Raw genomic sequence first — 21,883 nt, 5'->3', positions numbered from 1 at the left:
GCTTGTATGTATTGTCTCTTCCAAAGRTTATTTTTGTTAAGCTACAGAATCTCTAGCTCCTTAACTTTTTTCCCTTTTTGCTAGATGTATAAAATCCAGCCATAAAATGTTTTTTCATTATTATGCTGCACATGTTGCAGCTGATAGATGATATCTGCTTTTCTGTCTAGAGAGCAATAAATGACCTGAGAGTAAAGTATTCAACTCCAGCTTAGCAATTAATTCCTGGCTTATGACAGGCTTCTTGTATGACAAGATTCTGCAACCTTGGCACGTTGTTCTATCTTTTGGAACCTCAGTTGCCCACACCTAGAAAGGAGGATCTGTTTTTGTTTTGTCTTAGCCACTTTGCGAGCAGTTTTGGAGAGGATGTGGGTGCTGCGAGCTCCTGCTGGGTGCTTGAGGTGCTCTCCTGGTGCTGCCCTCTGCCAAAGGGCTCAGTTTCCCAGGCAGCAGAAAGGAGACTGAGAGTGACAGGTGTAAACTCTGCAAAGTGTTTAAAAACTTAAAAATTTGACAACAATGTTTGATCTTGAATCTGAGAACACGCAAAATCTGTGAAGGCTTCCTGGCAGCGTTGCTTTTGCTGGCGAATGCAGTATCTACAGGAATGCTTGTGGCAGGCAGAAGCTGTGTGGGCCCTTGCACCTTATTCTTTGTCAACATCAACAATTTCATACTGCTGTACTTTGAGTAGTAAAGGGGATATTTTCATCGCCAAAACATATGTTACCCGAGTGCTTTGTTTCTCTGATCTAGGAGGTGGCTTACGGTAACTGTGGTGACTCTGTCCCCAAGCACTACCCAGCATGTGTAAGAGGGAAGGAGGCGGTGTGGCTGTCACGGCAGCTATACGCAAAGCCTCATTCATACATATTTTTGCTGCTAGGCAGGAGCTGCTTCTGGCTCTCGGGAAGGTGCGTGGCTGGAGTAGAGCCTGGCAGTGCCTCGCTTTTGGATCAGAAGAGCATGGAAAGGGGAGTCCTGGGGGAGGACTTGTCGCCTCTACGGGAAACTGGAAATCGGCACTTCTGAAAATACGGTCCTGTGAAACCGCTGACACCTTGGCTTCCTTTCTCCTCCCGATTTAACTGCAGGACATCAGCTTTGTGGTGACGTGTCAGCTGGGCCGCGCTGGTACGGCTGGTACTTCTGCCTCCTTCCCCCTCCTCACCAGGAAACCTCTTAAGAAGAGTGGGGGGAGGAGAGGGAGCCGGAGGAAGAGGGGTGGTGACAGCGGAAGGGMCCAAAGGATGATGCACATCCTGGCGCGTCTGGGAAGCGGCAGCCGCGCTAGCACTGCAGCCAGCCTCTGAAGTGCCGCCCGCTCCGGAGGGGCTGCCGTGGCGATCCCCTGTCCAGGGAGATCCTGAGAAAGGGGCTGTGCCTTGCAGCCCCGAGTTGTGGGTTTGCCTGGGGAAGGGCAGGAGCTAGAAGGGACTCCAGAAGTGGAAGAGGCTCCTGGAGATCCTGTATGGGGATAAAACCTCTGGGAACAGGGCGGGGCTTGTGCTGTTGCCTGGTAGTCTTTGGGATGCCCTGTCCTGCTTCCCGCTGCAGCAAGGAGCAGGTTTCTTGAACCATGGAGAAAAACATCCTAGTGGGAGAGGCAGCATCTGACCTGGAAGGAGCTGGTCAGAGAGCCCTTTTGGTTTCTCCAAGGGAGACAGAAGTCAGACCATTTGCAGGGTGAAGAAATGAAGTGTTTTTTGCTGTGCCTTGTTCTGTTTCGGTCGTGCAAAAACGCATTCACRCTGTCACCCTCTGATCTCCATTCACAGGAGTTGTTGGATCTCAGGGGGCTTCTTTCTTCCTCCCTCAGGCAGGGTCTAATCAGGACCTCCTACTGCATTTTTCTATGTCATACTGAGCAGGAATTTCTGCCCTTGTTAAAAGCAAGTCTTACATACAGCGCTGGCAGGCAAGAGCCGGCTGGAAAAGTCTGGCTGTCTGTGGAAGAAGCAATAAATCTTTGGAAGCTGGAAAACTGCAGTAAAGAGGAAATGCTGAGAGTCTGCGCTGAGCTACCTCACCTGTACCARGAAACATGTTTGTGGCTGTGTCGTTTGGGTGCTGCCGCATCYGTGCCCTGGGCAGCCCTAAGGCAGCAGCACAGGTGCCATGGAATAGRTTAGGTTCACGTCTAGGTTTATTGTGAATTTTTTGAAGGGGCAGGGAAGAGACAGGAGCGTTAGTTTGGTTTGGGTGCTGTATCTTTCAACGCGGCACAGCAGCTGGCAATGGGGAGATGGCTGACTTCRTGCAAACCACAGGGCTTAGGGGGTTAAATCTTATGATTGCCTCATGAAACCTCCAGCAGCATTCTTAGGATGGGGAGGAAAGGAAAGACCTAGCTTAAATCTGGAACAAATTGATGCTGTGTTTAAAAGCTAAATTAGCTCTAGCAATGTGCGTGTTGCTGCATGGAAGGTGAAGCAGACTGACATTGCTGCTGCTGTGCCCATTGGGGCGATGTTTCATATTTTAGAGAGGTATCCAGAGGGACAAAATGCTACTTTGACACCATTTTCTTTTTTTTCCTCTCTTCACGTTCTTCCTGGACAGCATGCTGACGGGTGCACAAGGCAGATGCCCTGGAAGGGGAGCCTAAAAGCAATGGTCTTTGGGTGATACATTGCTGGGGTTTGCATCTCATTAGGGTTGTCTCTGCTGGCGTGTGTCTGCGTGGRTGAGGACAGGGAGGCCCACAGCAAAGCTGACGATAGTTTCTCCCTCTTGTTTTCTTTTCTTTGGRAAGAAGGATGCCATAATTATATTCTGTGCTTTTTTGGTGGTGGAAGGATGTACGGAAAAAGTTATTCATCGTTGACTAAGTCCTGTTTTCATTAGTAAGCTAACAGCATTTTCTCTTAAGAAATCCAGATGCTATTGGATTAAAACTTCCATTCAAAGGTCCTCTGTGCTCTGTTAAAAAATCAAATAAAGTCAGGTGGCGAGGGAGGGAGCTGTAGTGTTCCTACAGCAGACTTGGACCGAAACCTAGAACATTTGGGGATGGTTTGGATGTTTCCTTAGGTAGACCTAATTGTTGGAATGGATTTGACAATCAGAAGAGACTGTCTTTTCAATCTAAATGATTAAAAAAAAAGAGAGAGAGAGAGACCTGCTTTAAGTTTGCTGATGCTGTGGTTCTGGCACTTTAATGCACATTTAATTTTAAACCAGCTGCTGCTCCTCTTACTCATGTCAGAGCAAACCGCGCTTGCTCCAGCTTTGCTGCTGGCACTTTTTGCAGAGTCCTTGTCCTCTGTATCCTGGTTCATATACTGGTATTTGCTGAGCACAAAGGGCAACRTGCAGGGGAAAGAGCAATGCCCGTACTTTTATTTTTTGTTCTGCCACATTCTTTCATGTTGAGAAGAAAAAAGCAAATAAGATAAACTACTGTCTGTGTGGAAGCATCTAACTTTCCTTTCAGCTTTTTATAGGCTCTTTCTGGGTTGTTCTCTTTAAAATGTAGAGTTACTCCACTGGAAGCCAGGGTTACTATGGCAATTTGGTAAGGTTTTTTTTTATTATTTTTTCCCCTTCCCTTCTTTCCTTCCTTCCATCTTGGTTCCCTCCCTGCAGGATCTCAAGTGGCCAATTTCTTGCTTCATTCAGGATAAATGGTATTTCTGATGGTGGAAAGACAYGTGCCTTTCATATGTGCAGATACACCACTGACTGCATACTCTTTGTTATAACTGACTTTTGAAAGAGCATTAAAATGAATCCCTTTCCTCAAATCTTCAAAATGAGGGGTTGCTGCATGGTGTTGACCTCATTCCAAGCCTGTCGCCTTTTTGTAAAAACGATAATGTGTATGCAGTCTCTTCTTCACCTCTCCTGACCAGCTTAGAAACCCAAGTTTTCTTTGAGATCTTGTTTCCGATGGGAGCCACAGAAAGACCTTTACTTCCGCAACAGCACTGATTATCTTTGGGAAGTCTCTTTATTCCAAGAAGATAGRTAAACATGGATTTTATTATGTTCTTAGACAATGAATGAGAAATACCAGGCTGAATTTGGGTAACTTTCTGCTAAGCCACTAGTTACCTTACTTGGAGCTGAGTTTGAACATGGACTGACTTTCATTACTTTTTCCATAGCAAGTATGTGGAGGACCYTGGGTTCTCCAAGGCAAGCAAGATAAGGCAGAGTCCAAGCAGGGAAGTGGCACTGGTTCCTGGAGAGGAAGTGTWAAGCTGATACTTTGGAGGCAAAGAAGCAGAGAGACTGACAAAATCCCCTTCCTCCTCCTCCTCCAAGAACCAGGCAGGATTGTAGGTGCCGATGGGGACTTTTTCCTTCCACTAACTGGATATGGCAGTTCAAAGCCACCAGGTCAACTTGCCCTGTGAATTCTGCACAAATTGTTTGTTTTCATCAGAGTTTTTTTGATGGTACCCCCTTAAGAATCTCTCAGTTGGGTTTTGCAGAAGTTTGTGAGGAAGAAAACCACCAACTGATCCCAGAAAGGGCAAAGTTAGGCTCCCACTGAGAATCTTTTTTGGAAATCACTGTCCACATATTAATTTAGGCTCTGCTGCAATTGCTCAGTTTTAGACTTTGTGCTATTACTGAACAAGCTCTTTTTAAATGCAGTCTTCATRTAAGTGCCTTACATGCTTGTAGCTGACCCAACTCAAAGACTCTTTTGGAAAAAGTCCTCCATACTATACAGTAGTTATCTTTCCTTTGTGCATATATGTGTGCTTTTTTTYAGGTGTGTTGTTACAGAGATTTAAGACATTTAAAAATAAATTGGCATCTGAAAAGCTTCTTCCAGCATTTCTTAGAAGTCCTTTGGAATTCTTGAGGCTTTTTTTTTCCTTGTATGTATGTTTTTCTATCCTCCTGTCCCCCCTCAATGGTTTTGGTTGAAAAGGAGTGGATATGTAATGGAGTGAGTCCTACTAGAAATTCCTTGAATCTTTTGAAAAATCTGTTCAGGCCAGACAGCGTTTTCTACCTAGTCAGCTAGCAAAGCTGCTCAGCTCCAGCAAACACATCTGTAGTAGCCTCCGAAAGCGGTATGTTGTGCCGTGGCCTGACCCGAGGCATGTGCAGCACTTTGAGGAGGGAGGAAACAAATAACCCCCCAAACCGAACTTGACAGAGGGAATTACATCCTGCTATGCCCCATCATGTTTGCCAGCCCCTGAGGCTGGTGAACATGCAGTGCTGGAGGAGCAGGAGAGGGTTATTCCAATTTGCTGCTCAGAATTTGCCTTTCCTCCAATGTGGGTCTATGGTAAGATTTCTTTTTTGTACTATGTCATGAAATTAAACAGTCAACCGAGCAGTACAAGCTGATAGCCGCAGGGGGTTGGTGTGCTTGTGGGACACCTTGGGGAAAGGCTGTAGATATTAATCAAATACATGCAACAAGGGCAGCCAATGCAAATAACGGGCTGTTGCTTTTGGACATTGAACGTTCCAGAGATCTGTGCGGAGGGAAATAATAGGATATAACTAAAGGATGCTTCTGAAAATGTTACCGACTCCCATTAAGTTAGGCTTTTAATCATTCATGTGCTCTTAAACACTATGCTGAATATCAAGGTATAGATATCCGGGGGGGCGGGGAGGGGGGCCTTGAAGTCATTTTGGCTTGCCTACTAACAGGTGCTGCAGCAGTTCAAAGTGCTGTGAAGATTTTTTTGCTGTTACTCTGCATTGCTCCATAGCTATTTATCTGTATTTAAATGAATGTATTTCTGTAGTTTTGATTGATCAAGTCTACTCCAAGACAGAGCATCTTTTAAGGGCATAGAAAGCTATATCCCATTAGGTCTGCTCAAATTTGAAATACGAACCTAGAAGGGGAAAGTAGCATACTTAGGGGTCTGAAGAGAGACTTAGGGCAGAGAGAAAAATCCAACAGTTCTCCCAAACACTTTGTCATCCCTGTTCTAGCCTTTCCTGCCTTCACAGTTTCCAAAAATATAAATGGAAATGTGAAATGAGAAATGTGCACTACCTCATTGTAAATATAATGCTCTTTGAAGGACTTAAATTATAAAACCCTGAATGTATGGCTAATGGTATCAAATTAAAAAAAAATRTTTATACATAGTGGTTAATGAAATCACATGATAACAACCCATTGAGAACTGAAGGTAAAAAAGGCTCCTAAAAGTTTCAGTTGTAGATGTCTTGCTTCTTAGGTAAGGCTTAGCATTCTGTTTTAACAGAGATGTAAATAACTCATAGGAAAGAAATCACCTATAGGAACTGGAAATCACTTCGCACAGGCTTAGAGTGAAAACTGGTTGTATAATCAGTGAAGATTGTGTGGATCATGCAATCCGTAGCCTGGAAAATGAAGTTGTAGGCTGCATGTGGTTCAAAACGCATAGCAGAGGTGAGATGAGACTAAATAAAAAGGATATTCTTGAAAGTTAAAGGTCTACTTAATACTTGTAGGAGTTGCACTTACCTGGAATAGCTAATGCTCATGGAAAATATGAAGGGAACCACGAACAGCAAGCAGCTGAGACTGGGATAAGAGCTGGGAGAGGGTRAAGATGGAGAGGAGGGCAGCGCTGTGGGCTTTTTGGAGAGGGGGGAAGGAGGGTTGGGAGACTTGACTGTGTTTGCCTGGCTCTCCGCTGTGGCAGCCCGTGGCCCTTGTGGCAAACCAGCAGGCACGTTAACTGCTCCCTGGCACACGTTCAAGGTATCGCTGGTTTGAAACCATGCCCGTTTTCCATGGTGAGAGGGAGATTTTTTTCCTCCAGGCCCCCAGGAGAAAACAAGAACTTGCAGCAAGCTGAAAGGGAAGCTCAGATTATCGTGTAACTATGAGCTGAGAAATGGACCGAGACAGTGATTTCGGGCCTCTCTCGTGCCTGAAGCAGTTCCCTAAAAGCAGTCCTCATGCTCCTCATGCTGCTCTCGCAGGGGCATCGTGGCAAGGTTTGCTGAGGCAGCTGGAAACYGGGGAGTTAGGAGAGTGAGGTGCTCCCTTGGGAGCAGAAGGCCTCTGGTGACTCTGCACACCAGACGTCCGAGTCTTTTGCCCCCGTGTGAGAACTAAGAATGGCAGCAAAGTTGTTTCTCCACRCTCCCATGCGTGCCAGCCTATCTCGGACCAGCTTTGCAGAGTGAGACATCTTTCCCAGTCTGTCCTGCCCAAGAGGTGTGGACCAAGGCTGCTCTGGGCAGTGTGGTGGATGGAGCAGTGCTTAACGTTTGGTTCCCTTCTTTCTCCCCAGCTGGCCGGAGGAATCATCCTGGGAGTGGCCCTGTGGCTCCGTCATGATTCACAGACTACGAATATCCTCTACCTGCAACTGGGGGACAAGCAAGCCCCCAACACCTTCTACGTTGGTAAGCAGCCTCTGGGGAGATGGGTGAGGGGAGCTGGCACTGCTCCAGTGGCATTTCATCCCTGGATGATTTCTTGTGACGTGCCCAGAAGCAYAACAGAAAGCATTGTGCTGTAAACCATGGGTGAGGAACAGACTCAGCAACATGCAGTATAACATAGAACTTAAAATATCTACTGCTTCACTGATATTCCCCAGGCATCTACTGCTTCCCCAATATTCTGCCAAATGTCTGTCACGTGCAAATCAAAGTGGGTTTTAGATGTTACCTCTGCTATATCTGAAACATAAGCTCTAAACATACAGTGGCTAAAAGGCATTTAATTCTGGTCAATTTTTCTGTATAACAGATTTTCTTTGACATTGTTCTTGGTTACAGTCTCTCCTACAACAAGTTGGCTTCAGCAGAGAGTGTATAATTGTTCAGGAAAGATGGGAGACTTCTTGGATGTGTGTCTTGTTTCCTTGTCCCTCTCCCAAAGGGATACTGAAGTAGCTAAAGGAACAGTTGGCGATGGAAAGTACAACTCGAAGAGCAGCATGACTCATGTTCTCCAGGAGGGGCTGGTGGAGTGTCTGTATGTGTGTTTAAGCTTAGTATGATTTTATTAGTTTGACGGCACGCTGACTTACTGGAAGAAGAAAACCCTTACTTTTCCCTGTTCTTCAGCAATCTTACTTATGAGCAGCAGCGAGCAGCTTGGTCTCCAGCCTCACTTGGGGCTGATGCCGGCTGGCCGGAGTGTGAGCTGCCAGATGCCAGGCAAGGACAGCTCACTCCTGAATGCCTCAGATAAGAGGCAGGGGCACAGATAGTGCGTGCACGGTGTGTGCATGTGCTTGCAGAAGAGGGAGGTTCGAAAGTCTCGCCTGTCTTGTGTGTTGACCAAGTTTTCCTCTTGGTAATCCCATCTGAGATTTGTTGGTTTTGTCAACAAATCAAAAAATTGAGCAGATGCTCTGCTTTTCCTTTGCTGGGGTGAGAGACGCGTCCGTCCTGTGCAACGATGCTCGCCRTGGCCCTGGCCTGCAGTTCCTAGAGGACTGATTACCTGCTGAGAGAAGACTTAACTGTTATTTTCACGTACAGTGTCTCTGCCTGACAGCAAGGCCTGAGTCTCTTCTGGCTTTTTGCGTGTTTAGAAGCAGGAAAGCCCCAAATTGCTCCTCTCAGTAAGGTACTAGGAGAATTGGTCAAATGGAAAGAAATGCGGGCTCACTCCAAAGATGGACTAGTTGTAGGGAAGCTGTGTGGAGCTGAACCAGTCCAATCCAATGCCTTGCTCTCCTCTGTAGGTGATACTACCTTCCCTACAGGATTTTTCTTCAATATCCTTTCCCGGCTTGCTAAATAACCTGCTCAAGTCCTTTCCGCGGCCGCGTGTTACGGTAGGTGCTCCTGCTGCCAGGAGCAGCAGGCTTTCGCTGTCGTTCTCCGTGCGCCTCACGCGCACGGCGGTCCGCCTTTGCAGCGGAGCAGACCGCTGAGGCGGGAAGGGTGCCGCCCGGCAGGGCCTTCCGATGCCCGTGAGCGGCCCGCGGTTGGAGCCTGCCTGTCTTTTTAAAGTCGCATCGAGCAGCGGAGCTGCCTGCATTCCTTCGAGCGGCTGTAATTTCCATTCAGTAATAGTAGCAGAGTACTTCTTTCAGCTGCCGTCCCGCCTACGCAGGCCTCTCGAGTCTGAAGTTYGGGATTCCCTTCTTTTTTTTCTTTTTTTACCCCCTTTTCCCCCTCTTCCCCCCCGCCCCGTCTGCTCGCAGCTGCTGTTCCCCTCGCAGTGGCGGGCGCCCTGTTTTTTCTCCTCTGGCGTCCAGCATCCACACGCACACAACGTTCCCGCTCCGCAAGCGGGAGCCTCTTGCTCGTGCGCTTGGGCTCGGCCTCCAGCGCTGGTTTTCCTTGCAGGCCACTTTTTGGAGTCCTGCACACGGGGCAAGGCTTGTCCCGGGGTCCGTCGGGAGGCTTGCGAGCGCCTCTGCTGCGGGAGGCAGTAGAAGGCTCGGAGGAAGAGGACTCGCGCTGCGGGCTCCGCACCTTGCCGGGAGGAGAAGTGGGGAAGGGGTGGCRTGGGGACTGCAGGTCTTTCCCTGTGCCCTTTCCTCGCATCCCAACGCTAAAGCTGTTTTGTAAAGGCTGCTTTAGTGCCGTGCATCGAAGTGTCGCTGGGAAGGTAAAATAATAAATAATTGCAGCCCGCGCGCAGGCTTGGACAGCAGGTGAGAGGGGSAGGGTGCGGTGGGGAGCAGGACGGCGAAGGAGGACCGAAGGCGCAAGGTTTGTCTGTGCCTGGCCTGCTGCAGGGCTTGAGGGCTTCCCGGAGGCGGAGCGGGTTTTCGGCGCCGAGAGCCGAGGCGGGTTTGTCCCGCGTCGCGCTGTGCACCGGGCTTCCCCGCTCCAGCGGCTCGCTGCCAGCTGGACCCCTCCGATGCGAAGCGGGGAGGGAGGCCTTCTATGCCTCTCTCTCTCTTATTTTTTTTTTTCCTCTCTCCTCCCCCATTGCCACTACCTTCTCGTTTGCTGATGTGGGCCTCCCTGCAAAGCCTCTGCGTGCTGTCAGGGAAGGGACGAGCTGCTGGGAAGAGGCAAGGATCCCGCTGGGAAGGGAGCAGGGAGGAGAGCAGGCATTCCTCCGTGTGCTTTCCTTGGCCCTGGTGCRCCAAAGGCACCTGCTGTTGCCAATTCCCCTGTCCACGGGCAGCTGTGGCCCTCCAGGAGCAGCCCTGAAGGCTGGGGTTTTCTACAAGAAATACCTTCCCCCAGGGCTTCGGCCTTCCACCATGCCCAGATGGTTGTGTTTTGGGCTTTAAAAGTTGCAAACTGAGCTCTTGTTCACAGGCTTTTTCTCAGTGCAGCTTGAGCAACATCTGACAGTGGCCACTCCTTGCAGTCTTTGCTTTTGGGACTTTCATTTTGGCTGTGGACATAATGCTCCAGAAAATGGCACGTTAACTGCTTCACTGCTTTACAGATGAAGCAAAACTGGGTTAGGGAGTAGCTGGAATAGCAGTTTCATGCTCTTTTGATTGTAAAGGACAGTACTTCCTCTGAGCTTGGCTTATGGTGTAGTATGCATGCAGTTTTTAAGGTGGTTTTACTTGCAAGGGTATCTTTTCTAGCACTGCTGAATATTGTGTTGCATTGAAGAGAGAGCCTGTGCTTTCCTTCACATAAAGCTTATGAGGAGCCCCCTGCAGAAGTCACCTTCTAGAAATCCAGCATGACTCTCAATTAGATGTCCACCTCCTATTGACTGTCTTTGCCAGCAGTCGATCTTCAGGGAGCGATTAGGTCGTCTTGCTGTGAATGCTTCTTTCAGCTGTATTTGCAGTTGCAAAACCAGAAGCCTTCCTGCCTCTCACCCTTGTATAAGACTGCATCTGAAGTGCCCAGCTTATGTCAGAAAATATCATTCAAAGATACTGTAGATAGCTGTAAGCAGTACTMCTAAGTTAGGCAGTAGCAACTGGTTAACTGTTTCTTTATCTGTTAATAGTGAAGTTAATCTAATTGAGGAAAAAGCCAGGAACACTGTCCTTCAAGCATTTGCTTATGTGATGTCCAGGAACAGCCACTGAAAGTAGTGGTACTACGAGGAAAAGTAGGAGGAGGAACATTTGGGGTCTGTATATAAATACCAGTTGTCCAKAGCAATGCATGTGGGGAATTTGAGGTTTGTTTGCTTGGGGTTTTTTTTTTTCCCTCCTGCTTTTTTTTTGCCAGGCCGTTCAGGAACCATGGCCATGTGGTTCATAGTGCCAAATTGGTAGGGGAAGAAAGGAGAGAGGACAAAAGCAATACTGTCTGATGATGGCAATAGTTAGTCTGAAGGTTTGCAAGGTAAGTTTCAGGGTGAGAAGTGATCTACCCCTTTGCAGCAAATGTGTGGTGTGGGACTGTACTGCAACATTGCAGCTCCTCTGTGAGCTGGCTGCTGTGTTGATAAGGCAGGCAGGTAGCTATGCTGCTGGGGAAGCGCGAGTGACAGGCACCAATGTTGCTGAGTTACAACCATAATGATAGAAAAAAGGGTGCAGCGGGTTTAGGAGAAGCAGAAGGTCAGCAGGGATCCCCTGAACTTACCGGGAGCCCTGGGAGCTCGAGTCATTGCAAACTGTACATTCATGGTAGCAATGACTTTGAGGGCTAATCTTTGTACACCACACTGTACAGTGGGTGCCTGTATGTGCTGTTGGCACATGCTTGATTGACATGTGGATCCCACATCCACAGGGAAGGGCAGGGGAGATAAACCTTTAGCTCTCACTAACCATAAGGTCACTTCCTCACCAGTTTCATAGCAGGTGCCCTCCTATCTGAGGTAGCTTCRAAGGAGCTGCTGGGACCTGGTTTGCAGATGCTCGTGTGCCTTGCTGCGATAGTCTGCCCAGTTGCCTTCCCAAGCACAGGGATCGGCTCTGTGCTGTACGCCTAGCCTGCCCAAGAGTTTGCCTTCGTGATCTCCAATGCTGTATTTTCACTGCCTGAAGGTACAGTTTGCTGATGCTGATATCAATGGAGCTTGGTTGCCACCAGCTGGTGGTCCAGTTGCCACCAGCAGCCATGCAGTGAGCTGGCTGAGCAAGCGGGTCTGGGTGGAAACTTGACTCAAGAGCAGACCCATTTCCTCCCAGAGCTGATCCTTTACTTAAATTCTCCACAGTTTGCCCATTTTATGAACCTTCTAGGTCCTGCCTCATGCCAGGGAGCTGGGGATAAGGGCAAGCTTGCTGGGTGGATCAGAATCTCTGTAACTTAGCTCTTGTCACTGAGCTCCTGGTTTTCTCTGCTCCTCAGTGGGAGGGGAGAGGAGCTGTGGGTGATGGTCAGGAGAATGGGAACAAGTCAGGCTTTACTTCCTTAACTGTTCCAACTCAAACGTACGAGACTTGTACCAAGTCCATGCTCCGTTTTAAYGCCAGCAGCATCCTTCCTGCTGCCGAGGCTGCAGGAGGCTTTGCTCGCAGAGAGTTTGGCTGGGAGCACCTCTGGCTCTTTCCCCAGCCTGGGAGATGCGGCTCACGCTGGGGAGGGGAGGAAGGCAGGACTCCCTCCCACCTGGCCGGGCGGCTTCATGTGCCCTGTGCCAGAGTGGCTTTGGCCTGGGGTTGCATCTGCAAAGCCGCCGGAGGTGCGCAGCAGCTGCGGGTGTAACCAGGCTGGAGTGGGGCGGGAGGTGTTGGCGCCAGCAGCGATTATACAGCATGTAAGGAAGAGTACAGGCATCTAGATACTCAAAACGCTTTTAGCAGGGTGAAAAAAACCTTCAGGTCATTGTTGTTTTCCTTGAAGCTTCAACTCAAACTGAGAAACCCTCGTTTTTCCCGTTTCCCCTGCTGCTGGGCTGCCCAGTCCGGCACTCTGTCCTGGGCAGCCGTGGGGAGGGAGCCCCATCTTTCCCCCCACACCCCCTGTTTGTTTATTCTCCCTGAAAACATCTGACGAGGAGGAGAGTGCCGCAGTCGGGTGGTTTTGGCCTCACTCTAACTCAGCAGATCCAAAATAGGAAATCTGTATCCAGCTGTTAATAGCAAGTGATAGAATAACACTAGCCAGTGCTCTGATTATCCCTGGGAGCGGGGCCAGCTGCAAGCAGGAGCACAAAAACATGCAGAGGTGGGGTGAGGTTTTTCTACATACTTTTTGGAGGGGGAAGAGGGTTGATGTGTTTTGGATTTTTTTTTTCCTGTTCTGGTTTGGGTTTTTTTCCCCCCCTCTCTCCTGTTCAGTTTTGTGCCCTGATTTTTACTTTTTAATAATAATTTATTTCCTTGGCAGTGTCTTCTTTCCCCCCCCCCCCCAAGAGCGCTACAGCAGCGGCACTCCTTGGGAGGAGTTTAAGGTTTCGGACAGGCATGCAATGGCGAATTAAATTTGGATGCTGTGGCTGCCACTCCCTGTCTGCACTGTCTTTCTGGATATTGCTGCCTCAATAAAAAGGCACCATTCTCCCCCTCTTCCTGCCACCTCCCCTTAGCAACAAGACTGGAAATGGTGGTGATTCCAGACCTTGCTCGCAAGCCGATCAGGCAGCCCTGATGCAACGTCTGCTGGAGCTGGGGGGACACTGGGGACAGCGATAGCGTCAGGCTAATCTTAACCCCATGCCTCATGTCTGCTAAGCTGCACTCTGCATTAAAACTCCAGGTGAGACTGGCTCGCGGAAGAAATGGTTTTTAGGCAGCGCTGAATCCCTGCTCTCTAACTATACAAGTTGGAGACTTTTCATAATCCTGCTCCGTAAAAATACGATCCATTTTCTTTGCTTGGAAGTGAGTTCAAGCTGCCTTTCACACAGACTAGACAGTTAAGCATTGGGCCAAAAAGCAGGGGGACACTTCTAAGTCTGCCTCACTTCCTGCTAGCAAGTTCCAGCCTTACATTAAAATATAGTTGCACCTGCAAATTTGTCCTTGGAATTGGTGAGGTGCTGCCGCTCTCTCTGTGAGTCTTGCTCTGTCCCAGATCCAGCTAGCAGYGTATAACGTCCGAGCTGGCTCGCCGCAGGCTGAGTAGCACTGCATTGATGTACACTGGCTAAGCAGTGGTCGAGGATTGGTTTCTTCTGTCCATAAAAGCAGCTTTTCCCCCCCATTAGGCTTTTCGGGACTGCCTTGGACAAAGCAGTCTTTTCCAGGGTTTCCACAGAGATGATATTTTCCTTGCAGAGGCGAACTCTGGGGTTGCACTGTGAACCTCGGTGTTCTGCAAAGGCTCTGAAAACCAGCAGCCCTAAGTTTTAGGGCGAGTGCTGGCTTGTGTGAGCAATGCTGAGTCACTTTAAAGAGCTGATCTGAGTCTTCTGCTGTTGCTGCTTTCTCATCCCCTTTCTTCAGGAAACATGAGGCATCTTTTAAAGGTGGCCAACTCCTTTATAGCATGAGACTAGACTTAACGGCTCAGGAAATGTTCTGCTAAACTTTCCGTAGAAAGATACCTTGGTCCTGTAATAAACGGTAGTGGAAATCTGCCTTTTGTTTTGGCGTAATGCTGTGCAGTGATCCCTGCAGATACATGCAGCTGGTGTAGGTCTACTTTCTTCTGTCACCTGCTTATGCTGTACTACTTCAAGCCCTGGGTTAGTCTGTGGTTTGCCAGTAGGCATGCTAACTGTGGAAAAGTGTAATGGGCTTGCGAGCATGAACTAGGGTTTGCATTTGGTCCTAAATCATAGGGAACAAAATAGTTTATTTTAAAAATATGTATCTGTATGGATTTTTTTTTAATAGGAGTAAATGCATTTTTCTTTTCTGAAAAGTTTAGGATAATCTAATTCTCTGTAGTCCCCTAAAGGAAATCTGAGGCCGTGTGAGTTGGCTGCCCAGTTTTTAAAGGAAGGTGTGTGTCTAGGCACCTAAATAAATTGGTTTAGCAAGACCTCTGGACAGGTATATTCTCCTCTTCAGATGCAGAATGAAAATGTACTTCAGTTTACTTAGACAAGTTACTTTACACATCTCAATAGATCCTAAAATTACTGAGAACCAAGAAAATCAGAAATAACAATTTTACTCAAGTGTTTGAAGAAGAAAGGGTAAAAAAGGCTGAGATCTACTGATTCTGAGTTTGCTTTAATCAATATAGATCAACTTTAGTAATAAAGGAAGTCTTAAAATAGTAGTTTTAATGCAAAAATCTCTCTGAGACTGAACAGTATATGTAACAGCGTTACGATATTCTCTTTCTATTTTCATCATAGAATTCATTTTCTTTTGCCGCAAGTGTGCAAACAAAATAGGACATGTCATCACGRTAATGAAACTCTGCATTATCTCAGACTAACTCTTATGTAATGGGTTTAGTATGATAGCTGCATATAGCAAAAGTGTTAAAGTTAGTGTGCGAGATGTATTTAATGGTAATTCTGTATATCTTTGTTGTAACCAACTCCTGAGGATCATTCACTCTGCAAACTAAAATTGTAGTAGTTGTCCTCCTCCTTCACCGAGTCTGTCCCCTCCAGTTGTCACTGTGGTGGAGGACCTGTACCAAAGGTAGCTTCTGCCAAACTTAAAACTTCCAGCAGTTTAACCTAGTAGCTTCGAGAGCTATGTCATGTGTTTAGGCACTGAAGAGTCCACAAAAAGTCCTCTAACTGGATTTGGGTTCTCCCAGTGGCTGAAACCTCAGGTCATATACAGATGTCCATAAACTTGGTAGTCTGGGGCAGCAGAGGCTGGTCTGGCATGTTCCAGTATGTTGTATACTACATGTATGGAAACATGTAGCAGACCTCTTCCTAGCTCTTTTTTCCACTCCTCTGCATGCACCCTGATATTTGGAAACTAAAGTCCCCTTCCTGCATGTCCCACCTAAGCAAAACAGAGAAAATGTGTGTGGCATCGCTGGAAGCTCTTTGGGTAGGGATGTGTGTATATGCACATGTGGGGATATTGTTTTGTTTTTTTCCCCCCACACCTCCCGTTCGCTTTTATGACAAACATGTCCTTTGCTTCCTTCTTCCTTTTTTCCTCCAGCCGAGGGGCCTTTCATCTTCCCGTGCGTGCCACATGCCCCCAGGAGAGCTCTCCGTTCCTTGTGATGCTGCTGTTCCATCTGGAAGTCATTAGCAGCCACAGAGCAGCAGCCTTTTCCTTAGGAAAAGGAGTGGAGGGAGGTGGAGGAGAAAGAAGGGTTTCCTAGTTGTCATATTGTGGCATCCCTGCTCTTTCTCCTTTTTCCCCACATGCCCWGTGAAGTGCTCTCAGCTCTGCAGGAGCTGAATGAGCTGAGGGACTTGGAGGTGGGAGGACRTTTGGGGCTGCTTCCACTGAGCTGCCGGACAAAAATACCAGGGAGGCCGTCCCTCTCCAGCTGGCTGGTGTAGCTATCCCTTCCCCTCCCACCCGAGACTTCCCGCTCCCTGCAAATATCTTGCCCTTAAGTCCAAAGGAAGCGTGCTGTGGTCAGGGCGTTTTGCCCTTGTAGATGGCCTTCTTCCAAGATCAATCCTAGAGGATGCGGAGGAGTCTTCCTCCCACCTCCCCCTTCCGTGCTGTGGAGGTGACAGCAAGTCCTCGGATTTTTTTTAGACTCTACAGACCACCAGGCACAGAGAGATTTTCCTTTATCTCTTGGAGTCTTGCAAAGCCTTAGATTCGTAGCATCTCCCCCAGGGAGCCTGACTGTTGAGATGAGAAAACAGAAAACATCCCCTTGCCTTCCCCCAGCGGCTCGGCCAGCCCTGGCCCTGCAGAAATGCCTCTGCTTTCTCCCCAGTTTTAAAGGGCAGCCCGGYGGGGGCTCAGGCAGAGCAGACAGGCCAGGCTTGGAGTGCCACCTGGGCTTAACAAGTTAAAGCTGCTGAGGGAGAGGTGAAATGGGGGAGCGGTGAGTGGGAGTGGAAACACCCGCTGCCAGGAGCCCCACGGCCGCTGGAGAACCATGGGACCGCCTTGCGCAATGCAGAGCGAGCCCAGCATGGCACAAGAGCAGGGCTGTCCTGCGCTGACCAGCTCCCCGCTTGTTTTAGAGGGACCACGCTGTTCTTGTTCCTCCTTTTATTTGTTTTTTTAAAATGCTTTATTATTATTATTATTATTATTTCTCAGTGATTCTCAGTGAACTCAGCAGGGACAGGACTTGGGTTTTACAACGCTGCAGGCAGTAGCTATGTGGCTCCAATGCTAAAATGAGTAATGACAGTGAATACAGTCTTTTACTGTCCCTCCCCCATTCCCAGTTCTTAGTGTCCTGTTTCCTACTGGCCTAGAAGGAGAGGGCCCTCCAGGGAAGTGTCATCTGCTTGGGCTGGGAGCTAGGCAGGCCTCTACTGCTTTTTTTCTTTCTTTCTTTCTTTCTTTCTTTCTTTCTTTCTTTTCTTTTTTCCCCTCTTTTTTCTTTCTTTTCTTTTTTTTCTTTTTTCCCTTTTCCTTTCCCCCCCCTTCCCCTACCATCATCCAGGAGGAGGTGCTTAATGACTTTAGTTTCTTGGGTCTGAGAATTCAGAGTCTTTTCACAGCTAAAGCTTTATGAGGTCCATTGCTACCAGGATGAATGCCGGTCGCTTCCTCATTGCGCAAAAGTATCTGGAAACTGGACCTGTGCAGCAGCCTCTGTGAAGAGGGAGAGGAGAACAAATCTGTGGTTCAGGTTTGAAGTGACACAATCTCCAACATGTATTTTTTGTTTTTCATAYGGATACTTTCACCCCATACCATGATTGTGTTGCTCGCTCTTTGAACTAAGATGGGACCCTGAATTTCTCTGTAATGAAGAAGAAGAAAAAAAAAAAAAAAATCAGTCCTAAAGCTTTCTGTTGTATGTCTTGATCTCAAAATGAGATAGGAGACTGTGGACAAGATTGGTACCACCTGTCTTGAGTCGTCCTTCCAGTTCCCCGTGATGTAGTTTTTGTTGCTCATGGTTTTCTTTCGTGAATGGCTAGTTGCACATGGGGACTTCAGCAGTCTTGCTTACTGCTGTGTTGTCTGAGCGCTATAGTGTTTGAGGATGCAGAGGCATGTTGGCATCATGCATATCTATAAACTGTTTGTTCACTGTCATTGCTGCAGCTCTGGCTCCCAGGGCCACACCTGGAGCTTCGTTTGGAGGGAGTAGGATTACTGTAGGCACTGTACTTCGTTTTTCATACCTCTCTGGTTTTACTTTCTGTTTAGGATGAGCAGCATTTCTTATTTTAAAAACCCTCAAACAGCTGTCATTCAAGTAAATTGGGAAGCAGATGAGGCTTTGCTCCTGCAGAGCCACACCAGCTAAAAGGGAGCCCTGGAGAAGTGGGTGCTTCTTCAGTGCCCCGAGGAGTTTCTGATCCACTTTAGGGTAACAGGGTTGATCTCACCTGTGATGCTTGCATAGCAAGGAGAGTTCAGGTGGGGGAATCATACCTGGCTTCAGGGAAGGTATAGCATGCTGTTTAGGAGAAGCACAGCAGATGTCCTGCTCCCAGTCACAAGGGCCAAAGCCACACTGGCAGTCATCATAGCCATCTGCCAGGAATGAAAGCTCAGCTGGCCCCTTTCTGGGGAAAGGGTCAGTTGTTCCCGGTTAGGCCGTGACTGCTGTGGAGTAGTGCATCGGCTGCCTGGCACCCAGGCTGGAGAGCTAGACAGGGCACCAGCCCTTCTGCCTCTAGGGGACAGATGGGCATGGGAAAACTCACACGATCCAAAGGGTGCGACTGGAAGTTTGGGTTGTCTTTTGTTCTCTGATGCAACCTTCAACATGGTATTTTCATAGAGGGATGCTGCTAGCTGTGGTGCCCTTATTGTACAAGACCGTATTGTTCCATTAAGTATTTTGTGTTTGCTTTTAAATAAACTCCAGAGAGCAGCCCCACTCTATTGCCTCCCTGCAGGCAGCAGTGCTCTGCCTGGCACTGACAAAGGAGACTCTACAAAAGCCACTTGTTTGTGCCTCCAAATGAAGCTGGCTTTGATCCTGAAAGCCTTCCAGGCTTTCTGTGGGTTTCTGAGTTCAGGCCAGTTGTCACAGCCTTCTCCCCCACTTGGCTACATGTTCCTGCATCTCCCACTGAACAACTTCCATCCGCCAGACTCAGGTCAGGAAATGCCAAGTAGGATGTGGGGTCAGTCGGGCTGGAAACCAGCTTGGCCAGAGCTGGAGCTCTTCCGCTGCCTGCTCAGCTGGACGAGAGCATGGTCTGGGAGCTCTGTCCCCTCCTTTTCTTCTGATGCCCTGTTTTGTTCTGTCTCTTTTATTGTAGGGTTTAGCAGATCTTGTCTCCTCRGAAAATGTTGTGTGTGCCTTCCAATGTGCAAGCTCACAGACAGCTACATTGGGAACAGAAGTTTGCTCCCTTGCTTTTACATACGTTTCCATAAAAGTCTCCCTTGGACTTTTCCTCCCCTCTTGGACTACACTTGTGTTTTTGCTGAAGAATGAGAAAAGCTAAATCAATTTTGACTATTTTGGAAGAAGAATTTGTCTGGGCAGTTTGGCAGACTTTAAAATCTTCCTTTCTTTCCTTCCTTCAGTCTTATTTTTTCAGTGATGTTCTCTGATGCTCAGTGTTGGCTCTAGCAAGTTGGCAAAGCATTTGCAGGGAGAAAAGTAGGATGCTGGGGCCTTGGTTGTCTGTCGGGGGTCTGGATAGCCTATCTGGAATGGAATCTCAGCAGATGTTTTTTGTTCTGTTTTTCTTTCTTTTTAAAGCTGCACAAACACCAACAAAAAGCAAGTACAGAAGCATCTGAAAGACTTCTATAGCATGGCAGGTATCTATTTCCTCTTAGTCACCTCCATCAGCTGAGGTTCTTATTGGGCTTTGTATCTCCCAATTTTCAGGCAGAAACATTCTAAGTCTCTTAGTTGTCCTGCTCATCTCCTAGTTACTTGCTTAGACTGGGAAGTTGCCTTCAATGTCTATTTTGAAGAATTTATGAACCAAATCTTCTATCAAACCATGGAAGTGAACTGGTTGTTGGGGTACCTGCAGCATCGTGCTACAGGAACCTATCTTTAAGACAGCTGTCTTGATCTGTTATATCTACTTCTCACCCATCTATCAGTATGAACATTGACTTCTCCAGCTGTTGCAGCCCCCTTGTTCCCAGCTCGGTTTTCTGTCTTCTCTCTGCTGATGGTAATAAGAGGAGAATTCAGAACCTGCTATACTCAGGGGTGATCAAAATGGATTTTCCTGGAGAGATCTCTTGTGATCAAAACTGTTTAGTTTAGTTGAGCCACCTAGGCCTTTAAGATGCAAAATCTTGACCCATTTTGGGTTGAAAACTTACCGCCAGCAATAATTCTGATAAAAGTCAGAGAGGAAAAAGAGCTGTTTCCTGGATGCTGGCATATTTTGGTGATAATAAGCAGACCTATTTCTGAGAGATCACTGATGATATGTTGTTCTTCTTGAAACAGCAATTATGTAGCTTCTGAAATTCTTGATCAGTGTCTGTGGAGTTTGGCAGGTGTCCAGCAGACAGTCTTCACTTTACAGGATGCATTAATGTCTTCCCATCACGCCTCACCCCTTGGGAGCCTCCTTTCCCTCCCTGTGCACAGCACAGCCCGCTGCCTGGCTGCGCTGGCTTTCAGCCAGCCTGCCGCAGCCAGTTCATCAGCAGATGCCTTCCCTCTCTGCCTCTCCTTCCACAGCCAGCAACAGCAGGTTTTTAGCTGCTGGGGCAAAATCATCTAATTCCAATTCAGGCAGGCCCACAAAACTTTCACCGTTGGCCTGTTCTTTCCAAGAAACTCTTCCTGAGTTTCTCCAGCTTATTTTTCCCTCTTCATCCACCTTTGTACAAGGCCTTTTTGTCCCTCTTTGCCTTCATGGCCGGCTGTTTACTCCAGTAACAGCTTCCAAGCTGCTGTTTGGATTTGTGGATACCACACGCATCACGGTGAAGTCCCTTCGGTAGTCCCCAGAAGATGCAGCTAGTTCCTTTTGCTAACAGTGGCTAAATGGGTGGTGGGAGAACATCGCCAGCTCCAGCTCCCATCAGGTTTCGCAAAGTGGAAGTTCCTCCTGGGTCAGCCTGCTCCATTGTGGCTTCGTTTCCCCTCCATTTGTTTTCCTCGCTCTTGCTGTCAGCTAAATATAGCAGGAGGTATTGTATAAACGCACCGCTGGTGACAAGCTTTGTCTCCTCGTCCTGGTGTTAGCAGAGTCCCGGTGCGAAAGCTGCTCGCGCAGTGTTTCCGTTGCCAGGTTTTGCCAAGTTGGCCTTTGTGGTTGTGCTGCGGCATTGAGGTGCTAATGACTTTTGTTTTTAAACGAGAGGAACTGAAGGAGCAAAAGTTAAACCTTTTCCAAGTTTGACATATCCGTATAGGGTTTTTAAGCAAGTTGAAATTATTATATCTGTTTTTTTGAGGAGAGTTTGCATTGGCTTAACTTGGCTCTCCGTGAAGTCGGTAGGGGCAACCGTATCAGTGTTGCATGCTCTTTAAACTAAAGTTATCAGACGATTGGTTGAAAGTTACGAAGATAAGAGAAATCTTAAACAATAAACATGACAGGCATGTAAAAGCAGGTTTAATCTTGGGCTGTGTTTGTACTTTGTTTTAGTTCTGTTCTTAAAGGGGAGTTGACTAACTGATAACTACAAAAACATTTTGACTTGTAGCTAAATAAAACCTTTAGTTGAAGGAACGTACCTCTTAGGAAGATTCACTGAATTGTTGTTAAATACAAAGTGCTTAATGTATGTTTAGTCAGATTCAGGTTTTTTTTCTCATTGTAGTTTAAAAATGGTGATTGCAGTCTTGCCTCACTTGCCTCATTTTTAACCAATTGTTTGCTTTTTTTTTTCTTTTTTTTTTGCATGTTGAGTTGCTTTTGAATGGGAAGTAAAATTCACTTACAAAATAGAACCTCAATACTTAAGAACATTAGCTGCAAATACATTACATGTGTGTGATACATTTAAAATAAAACCCTCTATCTTCAGAAAAGGAAACAAACTTTAACTGAGCTATTGGCATTTGGCCATTAAGATTGGTAGGGGATTAGAACTAGCAGATCTGAGCCTCTTGCCAAGTTTTATTTTCCCGAGTGAGTAAATTTTCATTCCTTTGTTTTTTTTCTTTTTTCTTTCTTTCTTTTTTTTTTTTG

At 47.4% G+C, this 21,883-nt stretch overlaps 1 protein-coding gene across 1 annotated transcript in view; it reads left to right on the top strand.

Annotated features, from left to right (window-relative positions):
- Nucleotides 1-21,883, top strand: part of CD81 (CD81 molecule) — a 43,413-nt gene that overhangs the window by 8,714 nt on the left and 12,816 nt on the right. Inside the window, exon 2 of the mRNA XM_085302155.1 lies at nt 7,224-7,338. Coding sequence (XP_085158281.1) covers nt 7,224-7,338 — 115 coding nt within the window. The remainder of the gene's footprint in view (nt 1-7,223; nt 7,339-21,883) is intronic.

Source organism: Rhea americana, unplaced genomic scaffold (genome assembly GCF_003343005.1).
Source record: "Rhea americana isolate MKP2758 unplaced genomic scaffold, rheAme1 scaffold_187, whole genome shotgun sequence".
Lineage (NCBI taxonomy): Eukaryota > Metazoa > Chordata > Aves > Rheiformes > Rheidae > Rhea > Rhea americana.
This window is presented reverse-complemented; position numbering and strand designations above follow the sequence as displayed.